The 17,044-nt window shown below is 44.3% G+C and overlaps 1 protein-coding gene across 1 annotated transcript in view; it reads left to right on the top strand.

Annotated features, from left to right (window-relative positions):
• The window catches only part of RAB6B (RAB6B, member RAS oncogene family), a 62,130-nt gene that overhangs the window by 12,329 nt on the left and 32,757 nt on the right, over nt 1-17,044 (top strand). The window contains exon 2 of the mRNA XM_081007351.1: nt 15,937-15,995. Within this exon, the coding sequence (XP_080863477.1) occupies nt 15,937-15,995 (59 nt within the window). The remainder of the gene's footprint in view (nt 1-15,936; nt 15,996-17,044) is intronic.

The raw sequence follows: 17,044 nt of genomic DNA, 5'->3' as shown, positions 1-17,044 counted from the left end.
GCTGAACACAGAATTAAATTCATGACAGAACGTGGACATCCATGAATTCAATCCAAGTCCACAGAAATTGAGGGTTTGCTTCGTGCTGGATTATGAAATACTCGCTCCTGTCGCTTTCTGCTGTGTCCATATGACTTGCAAACCGTCCAACAGAATTTCTGAAGAATTGTTATAATTTCGCAACTCTTCAGTGTGAGCTTTTTGTACTTTGGGGTCACAGCCGTATTTAGCTGTTTCAGGAAAGAGGCAGGGAGGGTGACAGACTTGGGCTGTGTACATACCAGATATTTAAAGCACATGACTTCCCTCCCCCAAGGAATCATGGGAAATGTAACTTGACACGTGTGCTGTGCGTTGTAGCTCTGAGGGGTAAAGCACAGTTCCCAGGATACTTTGGGGGATGCCATGTGCTTTAAATGCACAGGGTGCATGCAGCCTAATAGTGCACCGCTGTGCATGTTTGCTTGGGAGTCAGTTCCATTGTTTTTAATGGGGCTTACACCCTGTTAAAGGGACGCGGGTGGCGCTGTGGGTTAAACCACTGAGCCTAGGGCTTGCTGATCAGAAGGTCAGCGGTTCGAATCCCCGCAACAAGGTGAGCTCCCATTGCTCGGTCCCTGCTTCCAACCTAGCAGTTAGAAAGCATGTCAAAGTGCAAGTAGATAAATAGGTACCACTCCAGCAGGAAGGTAAATGGCATTTCCATGCACTGCTCTGGTTCGCCAGAAGCAGCTTAGCCATGCTGGCCACATGACCCGGAAGCTGTACGCCGGCTCCCTCGGCCAATAAAGCAAGATGAGCACCGCAACCCCAGAGTTGGCCACGACTGGACCCAATGGTTAGGGGTCCCTTTACCTTTACCTTTACACCCTGTTAAGTGTGCTTACAGCTCCAGTCCGGGGCGCTCTTGCATATAGGAACAACTACAGTCAGAGGTCGGAAGGGTGTCCTCCTTAGTGGGCAGGCACTGGCTTGGCTTCCACGTTAATTGGGTGTTTATGTCCATGCAGCAACGATGTCGCCTGAAGCTCATCACCTAGAGTTCTGCTAGCTCCGCCTGACCCCTTAGGCTGCCGTGCTCACTTTGCCGTCTGTTGCCTGGCAACTGTGAAGAGCAGCACTCTGTATTTGCGTACCTGCTGTCAGGACCACATTCTTTTCTCCTTTCCTTTTTTTTTAATAATGAAAAAAGGCCAACGGCAAACACAAAGCGAATTGGATGGTCTCTCCCACTGTGCTGGAGCGGAAGCGCCGCTGAAGAGGCTGCACACCAGCTGGCTCGATGTGGAAAAGTGCCCAGTTTGTTGTGTGTGGTGTATGGGCTTCGGAATTATTAGCTGCAACCCGCCACAAAGAGAGCAGCCACTGGTGGCACTCTGTGGTACACCCCCCTCAGGTATGGATGCCAGCTCCCCCCGCATCACCGATTCTGTGTGACTTTGGTGGTGGCACCATCTGGCTGCCACTCCCTTGCCAACTCTTGTCTGGGTGGCTGTCCTGTTGTCAGTAGTCACTATCGCTATGCTCCCCCCCTCCCCAGGGACCCCCGTTAAGTATGACGTAGGCTCCAGCTGCCCAAGCATGGCTAATGGGAGGGGGGAAGCAGTTTCCACTCAGTGGGAGATCAGGATGGTTTTAATTATACATCAGGATGCTTGACAGCACTACTTTCCCCTTTTGCCTGTCTCTGGTGCACTCTGTCTTCTCTTTGTTCCCCCATCCCTCCCCTTGTTATCTCATGTCATCTGCCATTTTCTCAGTCGTCTGGTTATGATTCAACCCTTTGCCTCGCCCATCCTACACAAATATTTCTAGGTGCTGCCTTCCCGTCCCTTTCCCCTCAGCTGAGCCTGTCTTTCCTCTATTTCAACCTCTCTATTTCCTCTCTATTTTTTGTGATTCTGAGGGCAGTTCTAAGGGCAGAACTGCTGACAAAGGGGAGAGAGAGTGGCCTTGCTAGTTTAAACTCCCACCACCACCACCTTTTAAATAAAACAACAACAACAACTGGATAAATGTCCCTGCTATTGAGTAGCAGGGTTCTGCCTCTTAAGCATTTAGAGGAAAAGGTGGGATATAAATGTAAGCTATAGGTAAATAATAAAGAAATAAAATACAGCTCCATCACAAAGTAGAGGAGGCTTGAGCTGGTATGAGTTGCTTTCTCGTGCATATTTCCACTGCGAGTGACTCCGAATAAGAGCCCATCACACTTGCACTGTTGCATCCTATGCAGTAACCACAGTAGAAATGTTTGCAGAGCATTTAGGGCAGAGATGGGAACCTATGGCCTTCTGGATGATGTTAGGCCTGCAGCTTCCATTAGATCCAGACTCCTTGGCCGATGGTCAGGGGTAATTGGAGTTGTGGTCCAGCAAAATTATGTGGACCACAGGCTCCCCATCCTGATTTAAAGGTTAAAATGAGCACCATCTTGTACTTTGAAGCAAACTTGGAGCCAGTCCTGTTTCAAAGCCAGGAACAGAGTATGTTCCATTCGGCTAGACCTTTCTGTTGTGTATGGACTTTCCAAGTGTTTCAATGCAACCCCATGTACACTGTGTAACAACAGTCTAAATGAGATGTTACTGGAGTGTGGGTAACCATGGCCAGGTGTGATTGCAGTTGGCACACCAGCTTGAACTGGTGGAAGGTGCTTTCTGCCACAGAAGTCACTTGGGCCTCCAAGGGTAAGGCTGACTCTCAGAGCACCCCTAAGCTGTGAACCTGATTCTTTTTGATGAATGCAGCTCTATACAGAAGAAGCTGAATTCTACTTTCTCAAGTCAGATGAAGCATCCACCAAAATGGTTTCATCATGTCCTCACTGAGCTTCTGCTTTATTGGCTGATCAGTTCATTATTGACTACACACCTCAATCTAGCAATTTACTAGCCTCACCTGAATCTGATGAAAAGGTGAAAGTTTGGTTTCATCAGCTTATTGGTCTCCAAGATGATGTCAGAAGTTTCATGTAGATGAAACAAAATAGAATCTTGCAGATCCTCCAGTGTCGCCTTGCATCTTCTGGATAGAGCCATCAAGATAGAAATGGAAGCATGGTGCCCTTTGTCGCCATCCCAGAAAACTGGTCCAAAAGGTGTCCATACCTGAAGGAATCAGAAGAGGTGAAGGAGAATTTGATTATGGGGATTATGGCATAAATGTGCTGGCTTTAGATTTGGCAATTCTTAATGCAGAGTGGGAATGTCATTCTATTTATAATAATATAGTGAAATGATGGGTTGATTCTTTTAGCACAGAATCAGGATGATTTTAAAGCAAAGTTAAGACAACAGATGGCAGATTACCTGATTGCATATCAAAACAGGGCCCACCTATAGTGTTTTACCCTTTTCAGGCTTATTAAATCATTCAGTTTCTCTTGTCTTCTTTCCCTCATTCATTCACCATAGGTAATGTAGGGACAGAGATGGATGCAGTTGGCATTCATTTTTTTCCGCACTTAAGAATGAAGTGTGTCTGGGTGGCATTTAAATGTTGAAGAAGCTTCTTCTTTTGAGGGCAATCTTTCCTAGCAGCTGCTGGTGGCATCAACTTTTAATTTGGAGAAGCTGACTTAAATGACCTATTCTAGAATGCTGGTACACCTCTGACTATAATGCCAGTTGGCATTTCGACAGGACACAGCAGGCGACACATTCAAAGCACTATTCAGTCATACATACTGTATAACATTGCTTAACCCTTCCTTCTCTTGGCATAGTTCAGCTTTAAATGTGGAGTCTGGAATCGCTGGGTATCATCTTTGGATTTCTTCTCTCTTTGTTCTTGCGTCTCTGTATTTCTAGTTGTTCAAAGAAACAGATTCTCTTTCTAAGCTTCACAGTGACCTTAGGAAGTTGCCTTATTAGGGAGCCAGACCATTGGCCACCCAGCTCAGGTGAGACTTACACAGGCACAGGTAACCTGCTGCCATCTACAATCCACACTGAAGTCCCTGGGGGGGGGCATATCTTATTTTATTTTTTAATAATAATTTTTATTAGGGTTTATAGAGAGAAACACAAAGCTTAATATCAAATACCATTTTTATCCAAACTAAAATATTAATCTAAATAAGATAAAAACAGCGAGAGAGGGGGAAAGAGAGATATATATATATAAAGAAAAAGAAATAGAAAAGGTATTAAAAGAAAGAGAGAGAAAAATAAAGTAAAGAAATTAAAGAACTTTAGATTCTTCATCTGTCTGCTATATAAAAACAATATTCACTTCATCCACCCCAATATAGCACCCTTTGGGTGGTGGGGAGTATTTTCCATAAATTAAATTGCAGCTCAGGAGTCCCAGTGTATGGAATACGCCGCTGTATCTCGTTCATTGGTAATGCCATGCCTTTCTTAGAGGTGCAATTAAAAATGCGAGGTTCTGAAGCCACGTGTACTGCATCCTCATTCTGGGCCATGCAGTTCTTCGGTGCATGTCCATCTTGTAAAGTGCAGGAAGTAGATTGTCTCTGAAATTTCACTTTTTAGAAACCCTGGCATGTGCACCAGCCCAGAGAGTTGTGTGTGCTTAGAGTTCAGTGTTGCTCCCCCGCCCCCTTTTATTAAAAGGTTGATGCTGGCGCACCTTCACACAACTATTTAAATATTAAACGTCAAAATTCTTAACTGAAAAAACTCTGCCCTGTGCTTGCAAATAAGGATGTGATTTGAGTCAGGTTGTACGGGAGAACTGTGGTGTATTTAGCGTTCCTTTACTCTGTTTTTGCTGCCGGGAAAAGGATGCACCCCAGTTGGCTGCTTAGTGCATGGTCAAAAACTGTTTCACAGTAATGAACGCTAACCATCCTCTGCAGCACTGGCAGCATTTTCCATTTGTGACCTCTAGCTGCTGAGAGTTGTGCAGTTCAGGGCCTATTAAGGAGGAGTGACCTTTGTATGTCATTCCACAGCATACATTTCTCTAGGTGGTTTAAAACCTCAAAATAAAGGAAAGAAACACAAAGTAAAACATAAATTCATTAAAAAGGGGGCGAGGCCTCAGTAAAACAGAACTTAGCACACACCCCAAAATAAAATAAAATAAAATAAAACCTAAGTTAGTTCAACAGATGGAATTCCATCACAGGTATTTTATTTACTAATAATATTTATATACTGCTAATCATTCAAGCATCTCTAGGTGGTCTTGAATACTAATTTATTTGGTGAACTGTGAAGGTTTAGGGGAAGATTTGGGTTTTCAAATTAAGTACAGCTATGCAGGTGCAGGTTTAGTAGCTGTAAAAAAAAATGGTCCAACCATTGAGAGTATAATGAAGGATAAGGTTTTGTTCTGCGGATTCATCCTGCCCTGCCCAAGGTTAAAACTAAATACGAGGTGGGGGAAAGAATGCTAAGCCATTCTCACCATGGGAATCAACAGTGCAAGGGCAATGCGATGAATTAAAAGACAAAACAAAAACACCAACATAGACATGTCTGTAAAACCCCAGAATAAAAGCTCAGTAAGTAGCATTATTACTACATGTCGGGGAATATATCTTTCAACCCACATGCTAGCAAGAAGCAGCAGTATTGCAAAATAACACTAATGTCAGATGCCATCTTGCATCAACATGACCAGTAGTCCAAGATGATGGGAGCTGAGGACCAGCAACCACTGGAGGGGCCCATGGGGCTCTCTAGGGTTTCGTTTAGGCATCTTTCCCAGCCCTGCCTGGAGATACCAGGAATTGAATCTGGGACCTCTCCTGAGCTTGATATATATCCTTCCTTTGCTCCTCCTGCCAGGAAAGCTTAGCTATCCATTATCTGTAATTGCCTTAATCTTTTTAAAACGCACCTAAGGCCCCGGGTTGCATGAAATGGGTAGTGCTATAGGGAATAATAGCACAGTGTGTGAAGGTGAGATGCTGCTATCTTCTTTTGCAAAATAGTTTGCTGGCCAAGGGCATTGAGCGGCACAAGCGAGGCCCAGAATCCGAGATTCTAGCAGGGCAAGCCTCATGCTCAAGTTATACAATTGCCCGCAAATGGGATGCGAAACAACTGAGGAGCTATTTGGAAAAACCTTTCAAGCGAATCCACTCTACAGTTAGCCTAATGTCATCTTGGGTCATGCCCATCATGTGAGTGCTATGTGTAGGTGCCACTAAATTAAAAGCACCACCACCAGAATGTTACTGCCAGCCGTGTTTATGTACTGTTCAGAAACACAAAGAGATGCTCTCTGTTCATAATGTGGAGCCTTTTGCAAGCAGATCGTTGTCTATAGAGAGACTACAAAGCAGCTACAGTACCTCTTTCCCCTCTAGTCGGCCCCCACTCCATCAGTTCCTGCTGCCTGGATAATGTAGAAGGGGCCTGAGAGCACCATGATGGATTGCAGGGACCATCTTCTGCTAGACACCTTTGATCTAGTATTGATCTGGCTGGACTGCCTGCCTAATGGATAAAAATGGTTTTCCCTCTCTGCTCAGCATCTTCATAGGCTTCCCAACAAGAGCAGTAGGGCAGTAATTCTCCCTGGGTTTCTTCTAGAGCATTGGCTTCCCTCTGGAGACCTCTTGACAAATGCTGAGGCCACACTTCTAACACGATTGTTCCACTGGAAGGGAGGGGTGGTTGAGGAGCTACTGAAATAGTTCTTTGAAATAAATGGGCACAAAGTCCAAAGCAGGACGGGGCAGATTAAGATATGGTTAATTCCACCCAACATGACTTCACCCTTGGCACCCTGAATGTTGGTACCTTGTTGCAGTTGCTTGGGATCCCGCAGCTGCTGCGTGAAGGCCTCTGTGAGCATGGCAGGGGGATGTGGGTAGTGGTGGTATCTACCAGTGGTAGTGGGAGCAGGTCAAAGACTGCTGGAGAGCACAATCCAGCAAAGCAGATAGGAAGATGGTTCTCCATGATCTGACAGACCATGAACAGCTGCCATTCTAGCATCGGTCAGAAAAGTGCAGGCCTCAATGTGTGCTCCACACAGCAGGCCTAGAATAGGACTGAAAGAGGCCACAGTCTCGTTTGGAGACTAAACCTTTCTCACCCTCTTGAATACATGACTGGCCATATAGCACTGAGTCTCTGCCTAAGCCTGTGACCTGCCAACCATCCCCAGCGGGTGGTTACCTGGGTAGAAAGAGCCAGTTTGGGATAGGGCTGACAAGGGGGCATTTCCCTGGAAAAACTTGTAAGTTGCCAATAAAGGATCCACGTTGCTAGATATTGATGGATAGAGCTAAGAGCCTGGTCAAGAGCTTGCCCTGGGTGCTCAGACTCTACTGGGCAAGGTTCAAAGTTCTTGTATTCATTTACAGTGCCCTTATTAACATGGGGGCCAGATGCCCCAAGGACCATCTAGTTCCTTATATCCCTGCCAGATCACGGAGGTCTTCCACGGGGGTCTCTGCTAGTGGTCCCCTCATGGCCCTGATGCCTGGCTTGTATCCAGCAGGAGCTGTTCATTCAGCATTGTGTGTCTGGTGCCTTTATTATACACTGGATAGCTCAGTTGGTTAGAGCATGGTGCTGATAACATCAAGGTCGTTGGTTTGTTCCCCATATGGGACAGCTACATAGTCCTGCATTGCTAGGGGTTGGACTGGATGATACTTAGGGTCCCTTCCAACTCTACAGTTTTATTATTCTAAGCTTTTGGAGAATGCTGAAGATGTGGCTCTTTACCCTGGTTTTTGACACTTGAGGTAAATGTTTTTAGAACCCACCTTATTTTTATGGTTGTAAGTTGTTTTACTGTTGGTTTTAATGCTGTAATCTGCCCTTGGACCACAGAGTGAACTTCTGTATGTTTTAAAGTAGGGTTGCATTTCCACCCCTTGATTTTACTGTTTTATCTTTTGTAAACTACTTTGAGGTTTTGAACAAAATCAAGTGATGCATAAATTTTAAACGAATAAAATAAAATTGTTGCCCCCTATTTTGTGGAACTCCCTTCTAGTTGGGCAGAGCCTTTGTTGAACTTCCAGCACCTACTGAATATATTTTTTAAAAATCCCAGCATGGATTTAATAAATTTAACTGATTTTTACCTTTTCTGTATTGTATTTCTTATGCTTTGTTTCACTATGTTTCTCAACATAGCTTAAATAAAAGATGTGGCGGCTGTGGGGTTGGGCTGGTGTGAGTTTTAGTCCAATGCCATCTGTAGGACCACAGGTTCCTCACTTCTGAGTTAAATTTTCTATAGTCATATAATTTTTCCTCACCCTGAGGCATTCTGTCTGACTTTGGGATGTTCCGTCCACACTCTGAGACAACATTCTTTGCTCTCTCTCCCCCTCTGCATTCCAAATGGTTCAGTTAGTGTTTGGTTCCTCGGGAAATAAGGGCCAATCTAGTAAAGAGGGGCTTGTTTGCATCTCTGTGTAACGGGTCAGAGCATGACCTGCAGGAGAGAGAGCAGGTGGACGCTTGCCCAGGCTGATGTGTGGAGCACTGGGTCTAAGATTGATCTGGGGTACCAGGAGCAGTTGGGGGGAGGGCATACCAGGGCATTCCACTGCATTGATTTGCGGAGGAAGCACCATTAAGTGCAAATCCATCTTAATTTATTTTTAAGACATTCCTATGTCCCGTTCCACATTTTGCTTTGTTAGATCTCTGCATGAGCTCTAGAAATTGCATCTTAAAGCTCAACATATTTTTTCCCCCAAGGCGTTTTTCAAAGAGATCTTCTAAGGAGTGCATTTCCCTTCAGAAACATTGAGCAGGATGCTGGTGGCGCATGGGATCAGAATACAAATAGCCTGCTTGCTTCATGTTTGCTGAGTAACTGCTCAGTTGCTCAGGCGATGTGTGAGCAGAGTGGCGTTCTCGCCCCCCCCCCAACAGTGCTTTGAAAAGCTGCATGTGGATGTGAGTGTTAATCATGGCTGGATAGTCATGTCTTTCCTGGGTCCAATGCACAGATCTTGCTCTGAAGGCTGATTCCCGGCCTGTGTATGCAAATGGAAGTGTAGGGGGGAAAACCCTGCATACAAGCCCATTGCCCCTAGATGGGTACCCTGTGAAAAAGTCTCATCTCACAGGACTTTATATAGTTCGGGAGAGGTGGTTTTGCCAGCATGTGCAGAATGGGATGGACAGATGCACACACACATGAATCTGATATTCCTTCTGTGGGTTTATTCTGAAGCAGATGTTCCCTTGAGAATCAGGGCATGAAACAACTCTAGGTGAAACTTCAGCCAGCCATACACACATCTCCCTCCTTGTGAGTCCAGTGCAACAACTTAGCAGTGGCAAAGGAGCAGAATTTTTGCATTCAAATTAAGAAGGAGCAAATTTAATTTCAGTTTCTCTGAGAGTGGAAGTTCTAAGCTTATTTATATGTACCGTAATATATGTGTGTGTGTGTGTATTTTGAGGGGACGCGGGTGGCGCTGTGGGTTAAACTACAGAGCCTAGGACTTGCCAATCAGAAGGTCAGCAGTTCAAATCCCCGCAACGGGGTGAGCTCCCGTTGCTCGGTCCCTGCTCCTGCCAACCTAGCAGTTCAAAAGCACGTCAAAGTGCAAGTAGATAAATAGGTACCGCTCCGGCGGGAAGGTAAACTGCGTTTCCGTGCGCTGCTCTGGTTCGCCAGAAGCAGCTTAGTAATGCTGGCCACATGACCCGGAAGCTGTATGCCGGCTCCCTCGGCCTATAAAGCAGGATGAGCCCCGCAACCCCAGAGTCGGCCCCGACTGGACCTAATGGTCAGCGGTCCATTTACCTTTACCTTTTTAGCCAACCTCTAAAAATGGATTTGGGGTTGAATCATTAAGTGGTCCACCAAGACCCTCGGTAATTGTGATATATATGTGTGTGTGTGTGTGTGAGAGAGAGAGAGAGAGAGAGAGAGAGAGAAATTCTGCTATTGACTCTTAAATAGATCTGCTTGAAACATGAAGCCTGCTTGCATGGCTGACTGTTGTGCCTGCCCACCAGCCTGGAGGAAATGTGCAGTCTTGTCAGCATGCTCTAGCCTGGCTATAGAAGTAATAACCCCTGCTGGATGCCAGTTTTCAGTTTTGCATGAGAGTAGTGTAGGCTGCCTCCCTTTCTTCTTCCTGCATATTAACCTGCAGGCATGAGACGGTTCTGGGGTATGGAAACTCTTTGTATCCTATGCTATCAATGTATCATTGATTCTTCTTAGTTCTTCTCTTTCTTTTTGATGACTCTAGGCTGGGTGACTTTGTCTCCTTCAATATTATGTTTGCATGGTCTATATTGACAGCGTGCGCGCGCGCGCGTGTGTGTGTGTGTGTGTGTTTAGCTGAAATATTGATTGTATTTTAGTGTCCCATTGTTCATTTTTACAGAATTTTGTACATATTAACCCAGTGTTTTCTTAAGGACTGAATAAAAAGCTTTATTACAGCATCTTTATGGCCAGATATTTTCCCCCTGTATGGTGTTGGGGGTTTTTTTTTGAAATTGTCATGTTTGGATGATGATGTTAGCCTCTCTAGACTTCCTTTTGGAGGAAAAAGAAGGGAATAAATAAATAGATAGATAGATGGAAGGAATGTAAAATGTATGTTGGAAAAGCTCAGGCTTGCAAGTTGTCCCTGTCTGACCACCAGCAGCTTGCAACTTTTTTGTGGCTTTTTGTCTCAGAAAATATGAGTGACTTTCTAAAAACTTGGGTAGGAGAGCTGAAAATAATGCCAATATATTTCAAAACTGGCAAACAATACACCCCTTTGGGTTCAGATGGTACATGGGTAGATGAGTCTAAAAACCCCAGGACACAAATTTTCACAGCCCTCTTGCGGCTGTGGAGGCTCATTTGTAACCAGAAGTAATGTATTTAGCATTAACTCTGGAAGTATATACTCGATTCTGACCAAACTAAGCCTCCTGGTGTGTATTTTGTTCTAGGGGGCTTAGTTTTCCTACCCCACTAATGTGTTTTTTACTGCAGTTTATAAAAGCAAATATTAATAAAGGAATTAAGTCTTCCAAAACATGTAGCTGCTTTTACTGTAGTTTCTGTTTCAGAGGACAATTTCAGGGGAGCATGCTTGTGTGTTCTGCTTGGTGGAATTCACAGGTGGCTGAGAGCATCCTTTTAGAGGGAAACCTCTATCAGCTATCAAGCAGGATACTCACAGAATAGGGGGGGGGGATGCATTACAGCTATACTATGTGCCCAAACCTGCCTCAAAACTCCAATGATATTGATCCTGGGAAGCAAGCCACCCTAATAGCCTCTCTCTTAGTTTACTGTGGGCTGGCTCTGTACATATTCCATTGCCAGAACCTTTCCATTAACTCTTGTGCAAATGCACCAACAGTAGTCATTCAAGGTCTAACTCCTTCACAGCAGAATGGAAATATAAACACAGAATCGGAAAAAAGGAATGTACAGTGCAAAACACAACTATTTAAGAGCCCAAATATTCAGATACTTCTGTTTTGATGCTGAGACTATTGTCACTTTTATTACAGGACACATTTGTGTACATTTAAAGTAAACCAGATATTGGTTCAATTCACTAATTTGTTTGGAGGATTTGTAATATGCAATAGGCTCATATGCTTGTTCCTTCTTGCATCCTCCCTTTGTATCCCAGTTTTCTCTTCCATGATTTGGGATCAAATGTACTATGATGTTTGCAAGAATCAAGCAAACTATGGTGATCATTAACATGGATTTGCTTCTGAAACATGGTTTGCAAACATACTTTGAAGCATGGTTTCAGATGGTGATTTCAAGGCAATTCTTGGTTAATACTAACCATAGTCCGCTCAATTTGGTCATCATGGCAAACTGCAGTTACTCTAAACCCCTAAAAGGAATGCATGCACAGTTAGTTAGTTGATATGGATTGCTATTGTGGGATCTGAACTGAGTTTGCAAACCAAATTACAAAAGAAACTAATTTGCATTCGTTATGATTTATGTTCTTGCATGTGCAGTGGCTGCTGCCAAAAATTGTATGTATGCAGTCTTGGGGAAAATGGAAGAACTACAAGGAAAATGTAGGAAAACAACAACTGGATTATTATGTCATCATAATGGCTCAGAAAAAAGAGGATGGACAAATCATGGCTATTCCAGAATAAATACTAGTGTGGAAATAACCAGAAGTGGAAATCATGCAAGTACTGAATACATGATGTATAGAAGTTCTAAATAATCAATCCTCCATGAGTCTAGATGCTGAAATAGATCCAGCATGAAATTTGAGTTTGACTGTTGACACCAGTAGTTGTATGTTATTGCGGTTAAAATGGGCTGACCCTACCACTAGCTGAGTGAAGTGGCTGCCTCAGGCAGCAGGTGCTGAGGGTCAGGAGTAAGAACAGCCGAGTGTACTATGCAGCCTGCTCTGTGCTCCTTAGCTAGCCTGCTGTTTTTGGCTGCATGCAGTGAAGGACATTATTTTATCACCAGTGTGGACATAAGATGAAACTACCAATCTGATACATGGAACAGGGGAGGCAAAAATGCATTGGGATGGGCATGCTGTTGAATAATGGGAAACACATTCAATATACAGTTTCCTCCCTCCCTCCCTCAATTTCTGCATTATTTGTCCCAGCAATCTGTCAGCAACAGAGAAAAAGAGAGAGAGGATGTTGTTTGTCAGCTTCATGAAGCTCTGGATTTCTGGAGCATCTCTGGGGAGCAAGCATCAGGCAATGCCTTGTAGAATTCAGCAGCCAATTAGGATCCTGCATCAGCCCCTTATCCTCCACTGAACTGGCTAGAGCTGCTCTATAAATATCCATAGTTTGGTTTGGATTGGCTCTTTGGTTCATCTTTTTTCTCCCTTTCACAATAAGCAGTCTCTAATGAGAATGCATGAGGAGCAGGGGCTTAGTGGCTTCCAAAGTTACGGTCCCTTCACATTCATGTTTTCCTACAGATTACAAAGCCATACAGAAGGCAACAGGAGGGTTTAAAAGAGAGTGGGAATGTTTTCAGTTAAGATGACTTTGGATTGCCTTCAACTATGAGCACTAAAGATCTAACACAGCCTTCTCCAACCTAGCACCCTCAACATGTCAAAACATGTAGTCCAAAGACTACAGCTCCCATCAGCCCCCGTACTGGCTAGGGATGATGGGAGTCATAGTCAAAAGCATCTGGAGGGCACCAGGTTTGGGGAGGCTGATCTAGCACAGTGAGGGAGGGGGGAACATTCGAGATCAAATGGGTTTTTAACTGGTGGTGTAGTAGATTAATGCAGAGTCTCCCCGCTCTCTCATCATTAGTGCATTGCATGAAAATGCAAGAGATTGTCAGTTCCTCTCTCTCCATTCCCCAGCCTCAAGAGACCTGCTTTTTCTCCATTGAAAGCATGCTGCTCACTCACATCTGCAATCCTTCAATCCATCTTTCCTGCTGGTCTCCTGAGTACCACGAGAGCAGCAGGAAGGTTGGTATAGAGAAATTGCTCTTGGACTTGGGTTTATAAGTTTCCAAACATCCCCAGACACACCCAGGCAGCTTTCTGCTATTTCCAGAGGTTGGCAAATGAAATTTTGCTTGCAAAGCAGGGGTTCTTCTTCTTCTTCTTTTGCTTCTACCTTTAGAGGTTTTAGAGAGCAGCAGGATGGACAAACTGGTGCCCAATCCAGACACATTAGAATCATGGACTTCTCTGTTTTTGTGGCAGCTCCCATACCTGGTGACTTTTTAAAATAGCTTCTCAGCATGAAGTGAGAAATGGCTTATCAAGAACCAATGAGATGGTTCTTTCCATCCTTCTTATATCTGTGCCTCTTCCTCCTTCTCTAGCCACAGCAACATGCCCCCCTCCCACCTGGTTTTTTGCCCCCCTACAACAGCCAGTCGGCATTCTGTGTCCAGTGAGCACAACCAGATGCCTTCATCTGCCCCAACTGCAACAAAATATGCCTCTCCCATATTGGTCTCTACAACCACAACAGGTGCTGCAACCTTCCAGCAGTTTGACTTCACCCCTCCATTGTCTCCCAAGACAGATGTATGCCAGCAACAAGTGATGCTTCGTACTGAGAGTGTCTGTAGATATTGTATCTTCCAGCATTGTGCGGAAGGGAAAGAGACTTTGGCTTCCTATTTTTGCATGTCTTCTGTATCTTCCATAGTTGGGGTAGCTTTTCCATGGTGAAATGCATGAGTTACTAGCCCGCAATGGTTATGTTTTACTGTTGGCTCATGCCAAATGCCTGTCTAGTTCAGCATCCAATTCTCACATTGGCCAACCAGATGCCTCACAAGCCCACAAGGAGGACCTGAATGCAAAATCATTCTCCCCACTTGTAATTCCCAGCAACTGGTATTCAGAGGCAAATTACCTCCTACAGTGGATGTAGGAGGAATGCTAAGGTGTTAAGCTGGTTGGCTTTGAGCCACAGAGAGCAGCTCTGAGGCGAAATATGGTCTCTCTCCACCCCTTTCCTTCAGCTGGGATTCTGATAGGGGTGGGGTGAGAGAAAATCATACTAAAGACCCTCACACTCCTTCTGGTGTGAGCTGAACACCAGGGTGCTCATTAAACCTAAAGACGGATCCCATCTCTTCAGAAGGCACACCATGCAGGGAATTAGCATACTTAATTAAGGCTCCCGATGAATGGCATTGTAAAGTTTCTTAATTAACAAATGTGCCCTCGGGGCAGGGGGATGGGTCTTAAACCAGGTTTGCTTTAAATGTTTCTCTTTTTAATGTGCATTTTGTAATCAGAAAATCAGCTGGGGTTTTGTTTGTTTTTTGTTTTTGGATGGGTATACTGAGAAGTGTTTTCTGTGGAGATACCTAGGTATGGAAGTGTGGCAAGAGAAGAGGAGGTCCTGTGAGCCTCTTTGAGGCATCTGTTCTAGAGAGTTCTCATAGTTTGGGTTTCTTACTTGAATTGCCTGGCTTCAATCCATCATCTGAAAAATACAAAAATACCATATGTTGTGTAAGAAATGTATAACTTCCAAGCCTGGCCCCTGAAGCTCTGCATGTAATGTCCCAGTGGCCTTTTGTAGAACAGTTTTGCATGCACACTTCCCAGGGGGGGCAGCACTGGGCAGATTTCCAGCTTGTGAGATCTACTTTGTTTTTAAATCAACCCAAAGGTGGAAAAGACAAACATTTAGAATTAAATCATTCTGAGCCCAGGAGCTTGTTTTGAATGGCGCTTACAGTCTTTCTACACACAAATTCACTGCTGCCCTGACTCCCAGCTTTCTTCATTTCTGCAGTTTGATTTAAAGGGGGGCAGTTGTTGTTTTCATTGCCCTTGTTACTCAACTGGAAATCAGAAGTCCCTTCTGATCTGCTTCGAAACACCCAGAGATCTAGTAGCAGATTGCAGTCTACCTTCTGCCCAACCTTGATATAGGTGGCCAATAACTTGTAAACATTCAATGAAACTGAACATTGGACAATTCAAGACAGATTCATAGAATCATAGACGATGAGAGAAAGGAGCTAACACTTCCCCCCTGAACCTCTTTCCCTGATGACACCCCCCCCCAACCTGCTGCTTTTTGCTTTGATAGGAAGCACATGGATTCATTTGTATGGTTTTAGAAGGGCGGAATGAACAGCACATGGAGTGAAGTTAGAAGGTACCTCAAAGGTCATCCAGTCCAAACCCAAGCAATACAAGAATCAATAATTTTGTGTCAGTTTAAGGAATTTGTACTCTACCCTTCAACAGATTCACATGGCTACTTAACAAAAAGTTTAAAAAAATACGAAAAAGCAAACCTAAAAGGCAAAGGGTGAACTGCGGCACAGTTCCCAGTTCAAATTGCCTATGTCCCCTACCACCACCAGATTGCTATTTGTAGAAGTTTTTTTGTATCTCTGCTTCTTTGTTGTCACATCCACCTGGGCCTTGAGTGCCCCAAAGAATGTCCATCCTTTGTTTAGATGAGGACTCTTGTATTATTGCTGGTCACAGCGTCCATTATTTTAATTGCATCTCTGTGGCTTTTGTGTGTTTCCTCCCCTGCCCCTCTCCAGTTGGGAAGACGTCGTTGATCACAAGGTTTATGTATGACAGCTTTGACAACACATACCAGGTGAGTTTCATCGCCTATGAGGCGCTCAACTGCATGATGCATGGTAATAGTAAAAAACAAAAGTTTCCCAGTGTTTTGGATAGCCATGTCACATGACCAAGGCTGCAAAATAATAATAATGCTCCCCTTTTTTTCTTTTTGACAAATGAGCAGAAGAGGAGTAGCAGAATTCAGATCTGAGCATTGTTCAGCTTTTGATCACCTGCACCTATCAGCGTAGATGTAGCCTCAACTTCCCTGTGCTTTCTTCTTCTGGTTTAACCTTGCCACAACCCCAGAAAGGCACATAGCCCCCCCCCCCCCCCATGGCTTCAGTTGGTTCAGCTCTGAAATAAGCCAAGCCATTTCTCCCAAAAGTCAGGAAATGGACTCAGTCATTTCTGAGCTAATCTGAATCTGACCTCGTCTCCTGCCTTTCTTTAAAAACCTGCTTATGTTGCTGGCATGGGCAGTGTCGGCATAACAGCAGTAGCAAGAAACTGTATGGAAACAGAAGGGTGGTTGTTTCTGCTCCTCCCCGCCCCCTGCCTCCTTTCTGGTGCTTGACACACTGTAAAGCAATATGACAGAGGATAGAAAGCCCTGGTAGCCTCTGAGAAATGTATTTGCTTGGGGATGTGACCTGCAGCCATGATCCCAGTCACTCATGTATCCACTGAGTCTACACACTTGCAAAACATTTGAATTGGTCTGTTTGCTGACCAAGGCAGTATTTGTTCAAATGGAAACAATACCGTACTATTAAAAAAGATCACACTCCCTGTTGCAAAGGAGAGGCCATTCTCCTAGGATGAGTCCCCAAATGGGATGATTATCCATGGCAAGGACAGCGACATCTGTCTTGCAGGCTGCATCTGTTCACTGGAACAGGAAAATACACACCGAACAAGTGAGCTCTCCCCATGGATGATGCAACCCACGAAGCTATTGTACGTTACACAAAAGGCTGGTTTCTTGCTCGGCCATCTTCTTTTTTTTTTTTTTAAAGCAATTTATTAGGTTTTACAATAAAAATAAACATAATAAGCAATGTAACATTGATCTTAACA

This window comes from Podarcis pityusensis (genome assembly GCF_964106645.2).
Source record: "Podarcis pityusensis genome assembly, chromosome: 5".
In the NCBI taxonomy this organism is placed as follows: domain Eukaryota; kingdom Metazoa; phylum Chordata; class Lepidosauria; order Squamata; family Lacertidae; genus Podarcis; species Podarcis pityusensis.
The sequence above is the reverse complement of the archived record's forward strand: the minus strand, read 5'-3'. Positions and strand labels throughout refer to the sequence as shown.